This window comes from Amblyraja radiata, chromosome 12 (assembly GCF_010909765.2).
Source record: "Amblyraja radiata isolate CabotCenter1 chromosome 12, sAmbRad1.1.pri, whole genome shotgun sequence".
NCBI classification, from domain to species: domain Eukaryota; kingdom Metazoa; phylum Chordata; class Chondrichthyes; order Rajiformes; family Rajidae; genus Amblyraja; species Amblyraja radiata.
Genome location: NC_045967.1, coordinates 58,570,670 through 58,584,456, shown reverse-complemented (window position 1 = coordinate 58,584,456; position 13,787 = coordinate 58,570,670). Strand labels below are relative to the sequence as shown.

General features: G+C 49.1%; 1 protein-coding gene across 1 annotated transcript in view; it reads left to right on the top strand.

Moving 5' to 3' along the window:
* Positions 1–3,339: 3,339 nt before the first annotated feature.
* Positions 3,340–13,787, top strand: part of LOC116979321 (dedicator of cytokinesis protein 11-like) — a 179,473-nt gene continuing 169,025 nt past the window's right edge. Inside the window, 1 exon segment of the mRNA XM_033030927.1 lies at positions 3,340–3,514. Coding sequence (XP_032886818.1) covers positions 3,413–3,514 — 102 coding nt within the window. The 5' untranslated portion in view covers positions 3,340–3,412.

The window sequence follows — 13,787 nt, the reverse complement described above, 5'->3', positions numbered from 1 at the left end:
TCGTACTCCTTGTATTGGAAAATGACCATGATCATTGGACAATTTTAGACGGTTCGGAGAGATTACAGACTAACTATTGTATCATTTGTCCTGGAACAGTTACCAGTTAGCTGAGAGCAGAGTGGTCAAACACTCAGACAAATGCGAACACATTCGAGAGAGTCAGCACTAACTTAGAGAAGGCAAATTCACATCAAAGTGAAACTCAAATCTGGTGGAAACTTAGAGGAAGTAATTACCGTGACAAGTGGAGAATAGTTTGTGGAATTGCAAAAAACAATATATTTCTACATTGTCGACATATAACGGGGGGGGGGGGGGGCATGGAAGTGAAAATAACTTGCTAACATGGCAAAGGGATTAGTTAGGCTGTGGAGACAGAGCAGGAATATTATGTATTCAATTTGACAAGATGCGGCCAGCTTGAGAGATTGATCGATCGATCGATCAATTGATTGAAAGATACCAGACACGACTCCCCACCATCATCTCCATCTGTACAAGATGTCTTGGAAAAGCAGTCAATATAATCAATAGATTTCCCACCCGTCATTCCTGCTTCTCCCCGCTTCCGTCCGGCAGAAGGTGCAGAAGCTTAAGAGCGCGCACCACTAGACTCAGGAACAGCTTCTTCCCCTCTGTTATCAGGCTCCTGAACGGCCCTTCCATAAGCTAGGGTACTGTCCGATTCACCTCTACCCCATTGCGGACATTGGACTTGGTCTCTGGAACTGATGCCCTACAATGCTGAGAACTATATTCTGTATCTCCCCCTTCGTTCAACCCATTGTACTTGAGTTTGACTTAGGAACATAGAAACATAGACAATAGGTGCAGGTGTAGGCCATTCAGCCCTTCGAGCCAGCACCGCCATTCAATATGATCATGGCTGATCATCCAAAATCAGTACTCCATTCCTGCTTTCTCCCCATATGTCTTGATTCCGTTAGCCCTAAGAGCTAAATCTAGCTCGATTGATGTATATATTTACAGGATTATCTGATCTGATTGGATAGCAAGCAAAACAAAGTGGGTTACTCCAGCATTTTGTGTCTATCGTCTTTCCACTGTTCCTTGGCACAAGGGACATGAATAAACCTCCACCTAAACCTATTGTTAATTCGATCTTTTTCTCATATTCCCCGTTCATCATCATTCATTCTGAACACTGGACGATTCCTGGTTTTATTTCTGTTCTCCTGTAGTGTTGCATTCCGTTACTTTCCCCAGAGTTTAATCTGCCAGTTGCCTTTCCAATTTCTATTTTTTTATCATCTGGAAATAAAGTCCTTGTGTTCCAGGATTTACATCATTAATGATAATATTGGGGAAAAAAATACAGTGGAATTCACGTGAAAGACAATCCTTTCTCTAAAAATACTTATTTGCTCTGCATGTTGAATCTGTTTATTATGAAGAGGACTACTAGCCATCTTTCCCCGATCCCAAGGAAACTTTCTATTAAAATCAGTAGGAATTGTGCCAGAGTTCCTTTCATTCCCTCACTATTTCCTAAAGACCTCCAGATGACCTTGTGTGAGCACATGTTCAGTCACCTCTGTGTCTCACAGCCATTTGGAGATTGTAGTGATGGATGTCGATGAGTGGACAATAGACAATAGGTGCAGGAGGAGGCCATTCGGCCCTTTGAGCCAGCACCGCCATTCAATGTGATCATCCCCAATCAGTACCCCGTTCCTGCCTTCTCCCCACATCCCCTGACTCCGCTATCTTCAAGAGCCCTATCTAGCTCTCTCTTGAAAGAGAGGGTAGTCGAGGCAGGTTTGTCCGTAGCCCATGGGGTGTCCTCTGTGGAGGACTTCCAAAGTCAGGGGAGCGGCAACCGATCGAAGCACAAGATCCCACACTCATCTCCCCCAAAGAAATGGCCAGTTATGGTGAGTCAATCTAAGGATCAACAATGGACCAGCACACTGGGGAGAATGTCTTCCACTCAATACCCCCACTGACCCCCCCCTCTCCCCTTCCTATGCTCCTCCACATCCAACCCCTCCTCCACTCCCCTCCTTCACTACCCCTCTCCCCCTCATACCCCTCCCCCTCCCTACTCTTCCCCGCCTCTCCCCTTCCATCCCATCTCCTCCTTCACCCACATCACCCCTCTACATCGCTTCTCCTACTCTACTTCCCTCCCTCTCTGTTTCGCTCCCACTCTCCCTCCCTTCTCCCCCCCCCCCCCAATTCCCCATTCTGCCCCCTTCTCTCCCTCCTCCCCACTTCATCACAAGAGGAGTTGAGTTTAGGAGCAAAGAGGTCCTTCTGCAGTTGTACAGAGCCCTAGTGAGACCACACCTAGAGTATTGTGTGCAGTTTTGGTCTCCTAATTTGAGGAAGGACATTCTTGCTATTGAGGGAGTGCAGGGATGGCGGGACTGTCATATGCTGAGAGAATGAAGCAACTGGGCTTGTACACTCTGGAGTTTAGAAGGATGAGAGGTGTTCTCATTGAAACATATAAGATTATTAAGGGATTGGACAAGCTAGAGGCAGGAAACATGTTCCAGATCTTGCGGGAGTCCAGAACCAGGGGCCACAGTTTAAGAATAAGGAGTAAGCCATTTAGAACGGAGATGAGAAGAACTTTTTTCACACAGAGAGTGGTGAATCTCTGGAACTCCCTGCCACAGAGGGTAGTCGAGGCCAGTTCATTGGCTACAGTTAAGAGGGAGTTAGATGTGGCCCTTGTGGCTAAAGGGATCAGGGGGTATGGAGAGAAGGCAGGTACGGGATACTGAGTTGGATGATCAGCCATGATCATATTGAATGGCGGTGCAGGCTCGAAGGGCCGAATGGCCTACTCCTGCACCTAATTTCTATGTTTCTATGTTTCTATGAGGAAACACTTTTTCTCACAGAGAGTTGTGAGTCTGTGGAATTTTCTGCCTCAGAGGGTGGTACTGATTGGGGATGATCAGCCATGATCACATTGAATGGCGGTGCTGGCTCGGAGGGCCGAATGGCCTCCTCCTGCACCTATTGTCTTTCATCCACCTCTCCCCTTCCTAGTCCTCCTGCCTCTCCCCCTTTCTACCCCACCCCTCCCCTCCCCCTTCCATCCCATCTCCTCCTTCACCCACATCACCCCTCTACATCCCTTCTTCCCACTCTCCTTCCCTCCCTCTCTGTTTCTCTCCCACTCTCTCTCCCTCCTTCCCCACCCAACCCCTCCCTCTCTCCTCCCCCTCCCCATTCTGCCCCCCTTCTCTCCCGCCCCTCCCCTTTCTGTTACCTCTTCCCTCTGTCCCGAACTTCTTGCCTCCTCTTTTCCCGCTCCCCCCACTTGTCTCCTCCCCCCGTCCCTCCCTCCACTCCTCCCCGTCCCTCCCCTCCCTGGGCGGGGCAACTGAGGGCGTCTCCAGCGGGGCCGCGCTGTCCATCCCCGGCGCTGGAGATGGCGGAGGTGCGGAGATTCACCAAGCGGCTCAGCAAACCCGGCACGGCCGCCGAGCTCCGGCAGAGCGCATCCGAGGCTGTCCGTCACTCGCTGCCGACGGTGAGTGTGTCCGTCCCGACCCCAGACCCCAGACCCCAGACCCCAGACCCAGACCCAGTCCCAGTCCCAGCCCCAGCCCCGGCCCCGCTCCCCCCGCACTTGTCCGCTGCCCGCACCCCTGGCGTGTGAGAGACGCTCCGTCACTCAGTGTATCCGTCTCTTTTGTTCTTCCTTGTCTTTGTGTGTCTGTGTGTGTCTATGTCCCTGTGTGTGGGTCTCTCTGTGTCCCTGTGTGTGCCTCTCTCTGTGTCCCTGTGTGTGCGTGTCCCTTGTCTGTGTGTGTGTCTGTGTCCCTGTGTGTGTCTATGTCCCTGTGTGTGTGTCTCTCTGTGTCCCTGTGTGTGTCTCTCTCTGTGTCCCTGTGTGTGCGTGTCCCTTGTCTGTGTGTGTCTCTGAGGGTCTCTCTGTGTCCCTGTGTGTGTCTGTGTCCCTGTGTGTGTGTCTCTCTGTGTCCCTGTGTGTGCGTGTCCCTTGTCTGTGTGTGGGTCTCTATGTGTCCCTGTGTGTGCGTGTCCCTTGTCTGTGTGTGTCTCTGAGGGTCTCTCTGTGTCCCTGTGTGTGTCTGTGTCCCTGTGTGTGTCTATGTCCTTGTGTGTGTCTGTGTCAGTGTCCCTGCCCTCGTGTGTGCGTGTCCCTTGTCTGTGTCCCTGTGTGTGCCTGTCTGTATCCCTGGCCTTGTGTGTGTGTGTGTGTATCCGTGTGTGCATCTGTGTGCGCCTGTCCACCCGTCTCTTTGTGCGTGTGTGTGTCCCTGAAGCATCGAGCGAGTCCCTGTCTGTCTGTGACCCCCCGAGAAAGGACAGCGGTGATTCTCACATCTTCTAACTGGAAGTATGAGATCCGGTGAAGTTCCCGTTAACGGTTGCGATTTTGCACCTGGACTGACTAGTTTGCGATTATGCTTTAGAAACCAAATGTGTCTGAAATGCAAGGTCGTGTGTGTGTGTCTGTCTATCTGTCTGTCTATGTGTCAGTGTGTGTGTGTCTATCTGTCTGTGTGTGTGTGTCAGTGTCAGTGTGTACATCCGGCAACTGAGCGGCAGGTTGGGGAGGGGAGATTCTGAGCAGCGGTTCTTCAGAAAGTGTACGGAAACGGGCGAGTGCTTTCAAAATCTAATTTTCAATGCATTAACCTTCTGGAGACTTGCTGTAGAGAGAGAGCAAGCAAAAAACAAAGTGCAGGAGGAACACTGTGGGTCAGGCAGCATCTGTGGAAGGAAATGGACAGATATAGTTCCTAATCTGGACAAGACTCTGAGTTCCTCCAGCAATTTGTATTTTACTCACTACTCCAGCATCTGGAGTTCCTTGTACTCCAGCTTGTTACAGAAGGATATTCCGACACCTGTTTTACTGCAGTTTGTTTCACAGTGTTCCATAATGACATTGTCTATTAAAACAATGTGGACTAATGTTGGTGAGGCCGCACTTGTAGAACTGTGTTCAGTTTTAGTCACCCTGCTGCAGGAAATATCCCTGGACTGACTCGTCTCACTGTCCTCATTTACATTTTTATCTCTGTTTGCTTTGTTGTTAGCTTCCATGATGAAATAACGGCTCGACTGGGCTCGTGTTCAATGGAATTTAGAAGGATGAGAGAGCATTTTTGTCGGCATGGAGGAGTTGGAGTAAAGGGCCTGTTTCTGGGCTCTGACTGCATGTCTCTGTTAAACTGCTGAGGCCATATATAGACACTGCATTAAGCTAATGATAAATCAGAGGAACCTCTTCAGGGAGATGAACATTAGTTCTATGTCTGACAAAAACTCAGGCTGGTCAATATATTTTCCATTTACATTAGCGATCTTTCAAACTTAAAGAACTTAGAAGTAATTGGCAGTACTTTAAAAATGGCCTAATCATGGTATGTGGCCAGTCGATGAATCTGTTCTAATCAGGGAATGTGTCTGTGTTGTGGAGGTGATGGGTGTGAATGCCGACCACAGATTGCCTGCATAGTATGGCGTTAGTTTACAGCCAGTGTTTGCCTGCTGGACGATTCTCACCGGGGACCCACTCACCTGCTCCTGGCCCATCCCCGTGTCTGGCCTCTGGTGATCCCCTGCCATTCGTGCCTTCTGCTGAGACGGGACATCCCAAGACTGGTTGCAGACAAGGTTTGGGAATGTTGTCACACTTCAGTTCAGTTTCTTGTCACATGTACCGAGGTACAGTGTGCGCTAACCAGTTTGCAGAAAGACAACACGGGGTTCGGCCCGAAACGTCACCTATTTCCTTCGCTTCATAGATGCTGCTGCACCCGCTGAGTTTCTCCAGCATTTTTGTGTACCTTCGATTTTCCAGCATCTGCCGTTCCTTCTTGAACACATAATTACAATCGAGCCTTTTACAGTGTACAGATACATGATAAGGGATTAATGTTTTGTGCAAGGTAAAGCCAGCAAAGACCGATCAAAGATAGTCCGGGGGTCACCCGTGAGGTAGATAGTAGTTCAGCACTGCTCTCTGGTTGTGGTAGGATGATTCAGTTGCCTGATAACAGCTGGGAAGAAACTGTCCCTGAATCTGTAGGTGGACAAAAATGCTGGAGAAACTCAGCGGGTGAGGCAGCACCTATGGAGTGAAGGAATAGGTGACTATTCCGGTTGAGACCCTTCTTTAGACTGAATCTGGAGGTGTGCGTTTCACACTTCTGTACCTTTTGCCCGATGGGAGAGGGGGGAAGAGGGAGTGTGAGAGTGTGGTCACTGCTTAATGTGGCCATCAACATGCAGAGCAAGGTCTTATGGACCAGCAACATGCTGATGACCAGATGATGTCTAGAACAGGACAGCACAGCAACAGGCCCTTCAGCCCACAATGACTCTCATAATGCCAAGACCAACTCTTATAGACAATAGGTGCAGGAGTAGGCCATTCGGCCCTTTGAGCCAGAACCACCATTCAATGTGATCATGGCTAATCTGTACCCCGTTCCTGCCTTCTCCCCATATCCCTTGACTCTGCTATCTTTAAGAGCTCTATCGAACTCTCTCTTGAAAGCATCCAGAGAATTGGCCTCCACTGCCTTTTGAGGCAGAGAATTCCACAGGTTCATAACTCTCTGGGTGAAAACGTTTTTCCTCATCTGCCTGTACATTACACCTATCCCTGTATTTACTGCATATCCATGTGCCTGACTAAAGTCTCTTAAACACCACTGTCGTATCTACACCACCCCCAGCAGCGTGTTCCAAGCACTCGCGTGTACAAGAAAAATTGACCCGGATATCTCCTTTAAATTTTGCCCCTTTCACTATAACACTTTGCTCTCTAGTATTTTAGTTTCCCATCCTGTTAAAAAGGTTCTGACTGTCTACCCTCTCTCTGCCTTATAATTTTATATAAATCTTATCCGGTCTCCCTGCAATCTCTGTCATTCCAGAAAAGGCAGTCCAGGTCTATCCAGCCTCTCGCTGGAGCTAACGCCCCCTAATCCAGGCATAATTGTGAGGAACTTCCTTTGCACCCTCTCTAAAGCCTCCACATCCCCCCTGCCCAGTTGCTCCGTGGGTCTGGGCAAACATTGCAGGTGCTTCAGGCACCGTGTCATTTGTGCAGCCAGATGAGAGGATGGGTGAATCTTTAGATTAACCGATGACGTGAAGGATAGTACTCGCGATAGGTTAGATCTCCCGCACAATCTCTGGGGTGGCACGGTGGTGCAGTGGGTAGAGCTCCTGCCTTACAATGCCGGAGACTACGGGTGCTGTCTGTAAGGAGTTTGCACGTTCTCCCCGTGACTGCATGGGTTTTCTCCGGGTGCTCCGGTTAATCCCACGTCCCACAGACGAGCAGGTTTGCAGGTTAATTGGCCCTCTGTACATTGTCCATGGTGTGCAGGCATAGAACTAGTGTATGGGGTGATCGATGGTCAGTGTGGACTCAGTGGGCTGAAGGGCCTGTTTTCACGCTGTCTCCCTAAACTAAACTGCATTTTACTAGCAGTCTGGACTTCCCGTAGTGCCGCAGGTGGAGTTGCTTCCTCTCAGCTTCAGCGACCCTGGTTCGATCCTGACCTTGGGCAATGTCGGTTCGGAAATTGCACACTCTTTATGATTGCACAGTTCAGTTTCCTCCCCCGGCCCAAAGACATGCAGGCGGGTTAATTGTCCTCCACTGTGATTGATTGCCTCCACTGTGTCGGTGAGTGATGAGAGAATCAGGGGGTTTAATGTCAGGTGAACTGAGGCCAGAACAATGAGCCTGAAACGTCACCTATTATTCCCTCCAGAGGTGCTGCCTGACCCGCCGAGTTACTCCAGCATTTTGTGTGTCTATCTTCAATACAAACCAGCATCTGCAGTTCCTTCCTACACAATGCAATCTTTACCTGCAGCAGGTCTGGAGGTGAGGGAAAGTGTTGGGGTAAAACACTTGTAGTATGAGCAAGTGCAGGGTGAAGAGGCTGATGAGTACAAAGCTAGGAGACTGTTTTTGGAAGAACTGAGAATTTGGTCTGTAATTGAAACCCAGGACAGAACAGGATTTGGTCAGAAAATGCAAACTCTAGCCATGCCTGTTGATAAAATCCCATGTCCTTCGAGCAAGCAAAGACTTTTATAGTTCTATTAGCCTAGTGACTATAGACCAGTGAGCCTAACATCTGCGGTAGGCAAATTACTGGATAGTTTTCTGAGGGTAAGATGTCATTTGAATCGTCAGTGTGCTTTTGTATCTGGCAGATCGTGTGTCAAATGAATCGGAATCTTTCGAAGAAGTTGCCATACAGGTGAAGAGGGAAAATTCATTGCCACAGAAGGCTGTGGAGGCCAAGCCAGTGGACATATTTAAGGCAGATACAGATAGATTCTTGATGTGTACTAGTGTCAGAGGGTATGGGGAGAAGGCAGGAGAATGGGGTTAGGAGGGAGAGATAGATCAGCCATGATTGAATGGCGGAGTAGACTTGATGGGCCGAATGTCTTAATTCTACTCCTGTGACTTTTGACCTTCTGAAGCAGAGGGTGATGGTGGAGGCTTGTCTTTTGGACTGGAAGCCTGTGACGTGGTGTGCCTCAGCGTTCAGTGCTGGGCCCATTATTGTTTGTGGTTTATAACAACGATGTGGATGAGAATGTACGTCATGGTTACTAAGTTTGCAGATGACACTGAAGTGGGTGGCATCGTAGATGGTGAAGATGATTAGTAAACATTTCAACAGGATCGTGACCTGTTGGGCAAGTGGGCTGATGATTGGTTAACGGAGAAGTGCGAAGTGTTACATTTTGGGAAGTCAATCCAGGGCAGAACATTCACAGTGAATGGTAGGGATTTGAGGAGTGTTGTAGAGCAGAGGGATCTAGGAGTGCAGGTACATAGTTCCTTGAAAGTGGCATCACAGGGAGGCAGGGTACATAAGGCCTTAGGTAAATTGGTCTTCATCAGCCAGGGTAAAGTTGGGATGTTTTGTTACAGTTGTACAAGAGGTTGGTGAGGCCACATTTGGAGGATTGTGTTCAGTTTGGTCATCCTACCACAGGTAAGATGTTTACGATGATCATGGATGATCAGCCATGATCATATTGAAAGGCGGTGCAGGCTCGAAGGGCCGAATGGCCTACTCCTGCACCTATTTTCTATGTTTCTATGTTGCTATGTTTCTAAGAAGGAACTGCAGATGCTGGAAAATGGAAGGTAGACAAAAATGCTGGAGAAACTCAGCGAGTGAGGCAGCATCCATGGAGCGAAGGAAATAGGTGACGTTTCGGGTTGAGACCCTTCTTCACACTGATGTGGGGGTGGGGGGGGGGGGGGGAGAAGAAAGGAAGAGGCGGTGACAGTGGGCTGTGGGAGAGCTGGGAAGGGGAGGGGAAAGAGGGACAAAGCAAGGACTACCTGAAATTGGAGAAGGTAATGTTCATATTGCTGGGGTGTATTCTACCAGCTATTCCTGGGCCTCCTCCATGGCCAGAGTGAGTCCCACCGTATATTGGAGGAGCAGCACCTCATATTTTGTTTGGGTAGTTTACACCCCCAGCAGTATGATTGGCCTCCAATTTCCCATTGACCTCCAATTTCAGGTAGTCCTTACTTTCTCCCTCCTTCCCCTCCCCTTCCCAGCTCTCCCTCAGCCCACTGTCTCCACCTCTTCCTTTCTTTTCCCAACCCCCCCCCCCCCCCCACTTGAGTCTGAAGAAAGGTCTCGACCCGAAACGTCACCTATTCCTTCGCTCCCTAGATGCTGCCTCACCCGCTGAGTTTCTCCAGCATTTCTGTCTACAGTAGGACACTTACAGTTGCTAAGTTGAATAGAGTACAGAGAAGATTTATGAGGATGCTGCCAGGACTTGAAGCCCCAAGCTACAGGGTGAGGTTGGGCGGGCTGGGGTTTTATTCCTTGGAGCGCAGGAGGATGAAGGGTACAAGATCATGAGGGAATTAGACAAATAGATTTAGAATAAAGGGGAGGCCATTTAAGACGAAGGTGAGAAAAAACGTTTTCACCCAGAGAGTTGTGAATTTATGGAATTCCCTGCCACAGAGGGCAGTGGAGGCCAAGTCACTGGATGGATTTAAGAGAGAGTTAGATAGAGCTCTAGTGGCTAGTGGAGTCAAGGGATATGATCATGCTCGCAGCCATGATTGCAATGAATGGTGGTGCTGGCTCGAAGGGCAGAATGACCTCCTCCTGCACCTATTTTTTATGTTTCTATGTGTCTAGACGGGGTGAATGCACACTGTCTTTTACCCATGGAAGGGGAATCAAGAACAAGAGGGTGAGGGGGGGATCTTTGTCGCACAGGGGGTGTTGGGTATGTGTTCCATATGGAAGGAGCTGGAAATAGTTGAGGCAGGCTCGATATCGACATTTAAAAAACATTTGGAGGGCCACATGGATAGTAAAGGTTTGGAGGATATGTGCTGTATGCCTCTGACTGTATAAAAATATGAATGAGGAGCATTTCTGTATTAAGGCCCCCATCAGGAAGCACACAGTGACTGCCAGATCCCTTTTTAAAAAAAAAGTTATTATGGATTTTGGACTGAAACAATTTTTTCCTCTTTAAACTTGTGACCCTTGGTGACGTAAATATGGCTTTGATTTGAACTGAGGACTCGTGGCAGTGGGCTCTGACTGAGTTGCGTGAGTGCTCGGGGAGGCTAATTGGCCGTGAGCATTTTGATTTTAATTTTTGCATAAGAGCTCCCTATTGAGAGGGCTCTAGTTGTCTGCGTTGTGCTCTGTACACGGATGGAGTAGGGTCTCAGCAACCGGGCTGCTGCTGTGTGGGATGAGACAGAATGTACCCGGATGGAGTAGGGTCTCGGCAGCCGGGCAGCTGCTGTGTGGGATGAGACAGAAGGTGCTGATGTGTACAACAGATGTCGGTGTGCTGATCGCTTGTGCAGATGTGCCCAGGATCAGTTTAGCTGCGAGCACATCTGTTGTACATTATCCTGGATATGGCTCAGAATGCCTTCAGATTTCTCACAATTCCTGGTCGTCAGTGATCAGGGGTTTACTCAGGACTTGATGAAACGTTGACGTTTTATTTTGGCTTCTGGTTTTGCCTCTAGGTATTCCAGCTATTTTATAATGAGTGGAGACTTGTTTACTGCCGGGTTAGATGCTGCCTGTTGGAACATTAGCGCAGCAGGTAGGGCTGCTGCCTCACAATGCCAAAGACCCATGTTCGATCCTGACCTCGGGTGCTGTCTGTGTGGAGTTTGCACGTTCTCTCTGTGACCACCTGGATTGGCCCCGGTTTCTTCCCACCTACCAAAGACGTGCGGGTTTGTAGGTTAATCGGCCCTCTGTAACTTGCCCCTGGTGTGTCGGGAGTGGATGAGAAAATGGGATATCGCAGAACTCGTGTGAATGGGTGATCGATGGTTGGCATGGACTCTGTGGGCTGAAGGGCCTGATTCCCTGCCGTATCTCTAATCTGTAGCCAGGGCACTAACAGCGAGAGCATTTTACACCCACTATGCCCCCCGCAGTGTAACAGGTATCGGCCTCTGTGGGCTGACATGTAGTACTGGTGGCTGCACAATGACCTCTCCAGACGGACTTTATTTTGCTTTCAACTGAGCTTCACGAAAGATGCCCCTGGACTGACAGAGAAAGAACTTGTCCTGTTTCCTTTATCATTGTTACACTTTTGCACATTCTTCATTCATTTGTTCTACATCTCTCTATAGCACTGTCTGTATCTCTCGTTTCCCTCTCCCCTGAATCTCAGTCTGAAGGAGGGTCTCGACCTGAAACGTCACCCATTCCTTCTCTCCAGAGATGCTGCCTGTCCCGCTGCGTTACTCCAGCTTTGTGTGTCTACTGCTTATTAACGACGTGGCTTCCTGGGTTTCCATGTGGCTGGGGATGACAGGGCTGTGAGTCTGTGTCCTGAGGGTGGGAGGGATAGAATGATGGATGGGTTTGAGGCGCATATTTGATCGAGAGTAACCCGATAACTCAAAATGAATAGAAAACAGCCTGCTCCTGGCTTGGGGGGAAAAACGAGGAGAATTACGTTGTGGTGGTCGTGCCAAAGGTGGTTCTGAAACTGCTGGCTCTGATAATCCTCTTCAGTCTTGGTAACGTTAGCGTGAACTGTCTGGCTGCGTGTGTACATGGAGAGTAAGAGGAAGAGTTTGTGTTGGTGCCTAGACACTGCTGGCAGGAGCAGCCTCTTACTCTCCTCAGTTTAGCTTGTCGTCATGTGGACCAAAGCTTTTCACGGTACCTTAGTGAAACTAAACTGAGGGGAGGAGGCGGCTGTTGGCTGCAACCACACGGACTGTAAGATGATCTCCGCCTCGTTGTTTGCAGCGAGTCGATTGTGGTGAGGGGCAGCAGGAGCAGGGGGGGTTAATGCATCATCTCTTGACCTCTGCAACCAAGCTGAGGTCAGGGAGATCAGCTTTGCAATTAGTCTCTTGTCTTAGGTTGCAAGAAACCACCTGGGACTCTTGCAGCCAGGGCCGGCGTTAAGCCGATTTGACCGATTGCTCCCAATTGGGCCCCGCGCCTAAGCGGGGCCCCGCACTAATGTTCAGTATTTCGTACGGAAATACGAATTCTCTTTGTTAAATAAAGATTTTTTTAATTCGCCATCCGGATTTTTTTAAACGAACATGTATAACAACCGCTGCACGGCCATCATACACAAACGATTTGTTAACTAGTGCTGTTAGCACATCTTAACGGTAAGTGCTTAACACCTTGTTATGCAATGTCATGAATCTGTATCTATCCGCATTCCTCAGTAAATGTTATAGTGTTTTGAACAAGTATTAATGACGCCGTGTTCCTTTGAATAAAATTCACGCGGCGTCATTAATACTTGTTTAAAACACAATTACATTTACTGAGGAATGTAGATCGGTGACACGTTGAGAATTTCATTTAACTCACCATCATGAGTGAGGGCCCCGGACCGCGAGAAGGGGCTTCTTCCTGGTGTGCAGGTTAGTCATTCACCTACCGACCCACGTTGTGTCCAAAGATCTTGGATCCAGTTCCCTTTTGAACATCTTATAGCGGATCTTTGGTTGTGTCTCTCTGTCTTTTGCTCACTCCCTCCCTCCCTCCCTCTTTCTCTCGCGCTCTCTCTCCCGCTCCCCATATTGTCTCTCTCTAGCTCTCCCACTCCCTCTCTATCACCCTGTCCCCTCAGCATTCCCGGAATGACGTTTTGCAGTAGACAAAAATGCTGGAGAAACCCTGCGGGTGAGGCAGCCGCCTGGCCCGCTGAGTTCCTCCAGCACTCTGTGTTTTTTGTTTGGCTCTGAAGTTGAAGTTGGCTCAGCGGGACGGGCAGCGGCTCTGGGGAGAGGGTTGTGTTTCTGGTCGAGACCCTTCTTCAGACAATCACAAGTACTCTCATCGACGCGAGTTCAGTTCGGTCTGAAGAAGGGTCTTCTCTCCAGAGTCGCTGCGCTGCCTGTCCTGCAGAGTTACTCCAGCTTTATGTCTATCTTCAATTTCAGAGAATTACAATTTCTCACGGGGGGCTTATAACGTCTCTAAACCCCTCTGGGACCCTCTGAACACCTCTAAACCCCCTCTAGCCCCCCTATTTCCCTCTATTCCCCTCTAAACAATTGTAAACACACCTGAACCCATCTGAAGCCCTCTAAACCGTTTAAACCCCTCTAAACTAGGAGGCTGCAAGGTGACTTGGATAGGCTGGGTGAGTGGGCAAATGCATGGGAGATGCAGTATAAAGTGGATAAATGTGAGGTTATCCACTTTGGTGGCAAAAACAGGAAAGTAGACTATTATCTGAATTGTGGCCGATTAGGAAAAGGGGAGATGCAACGAAAAATG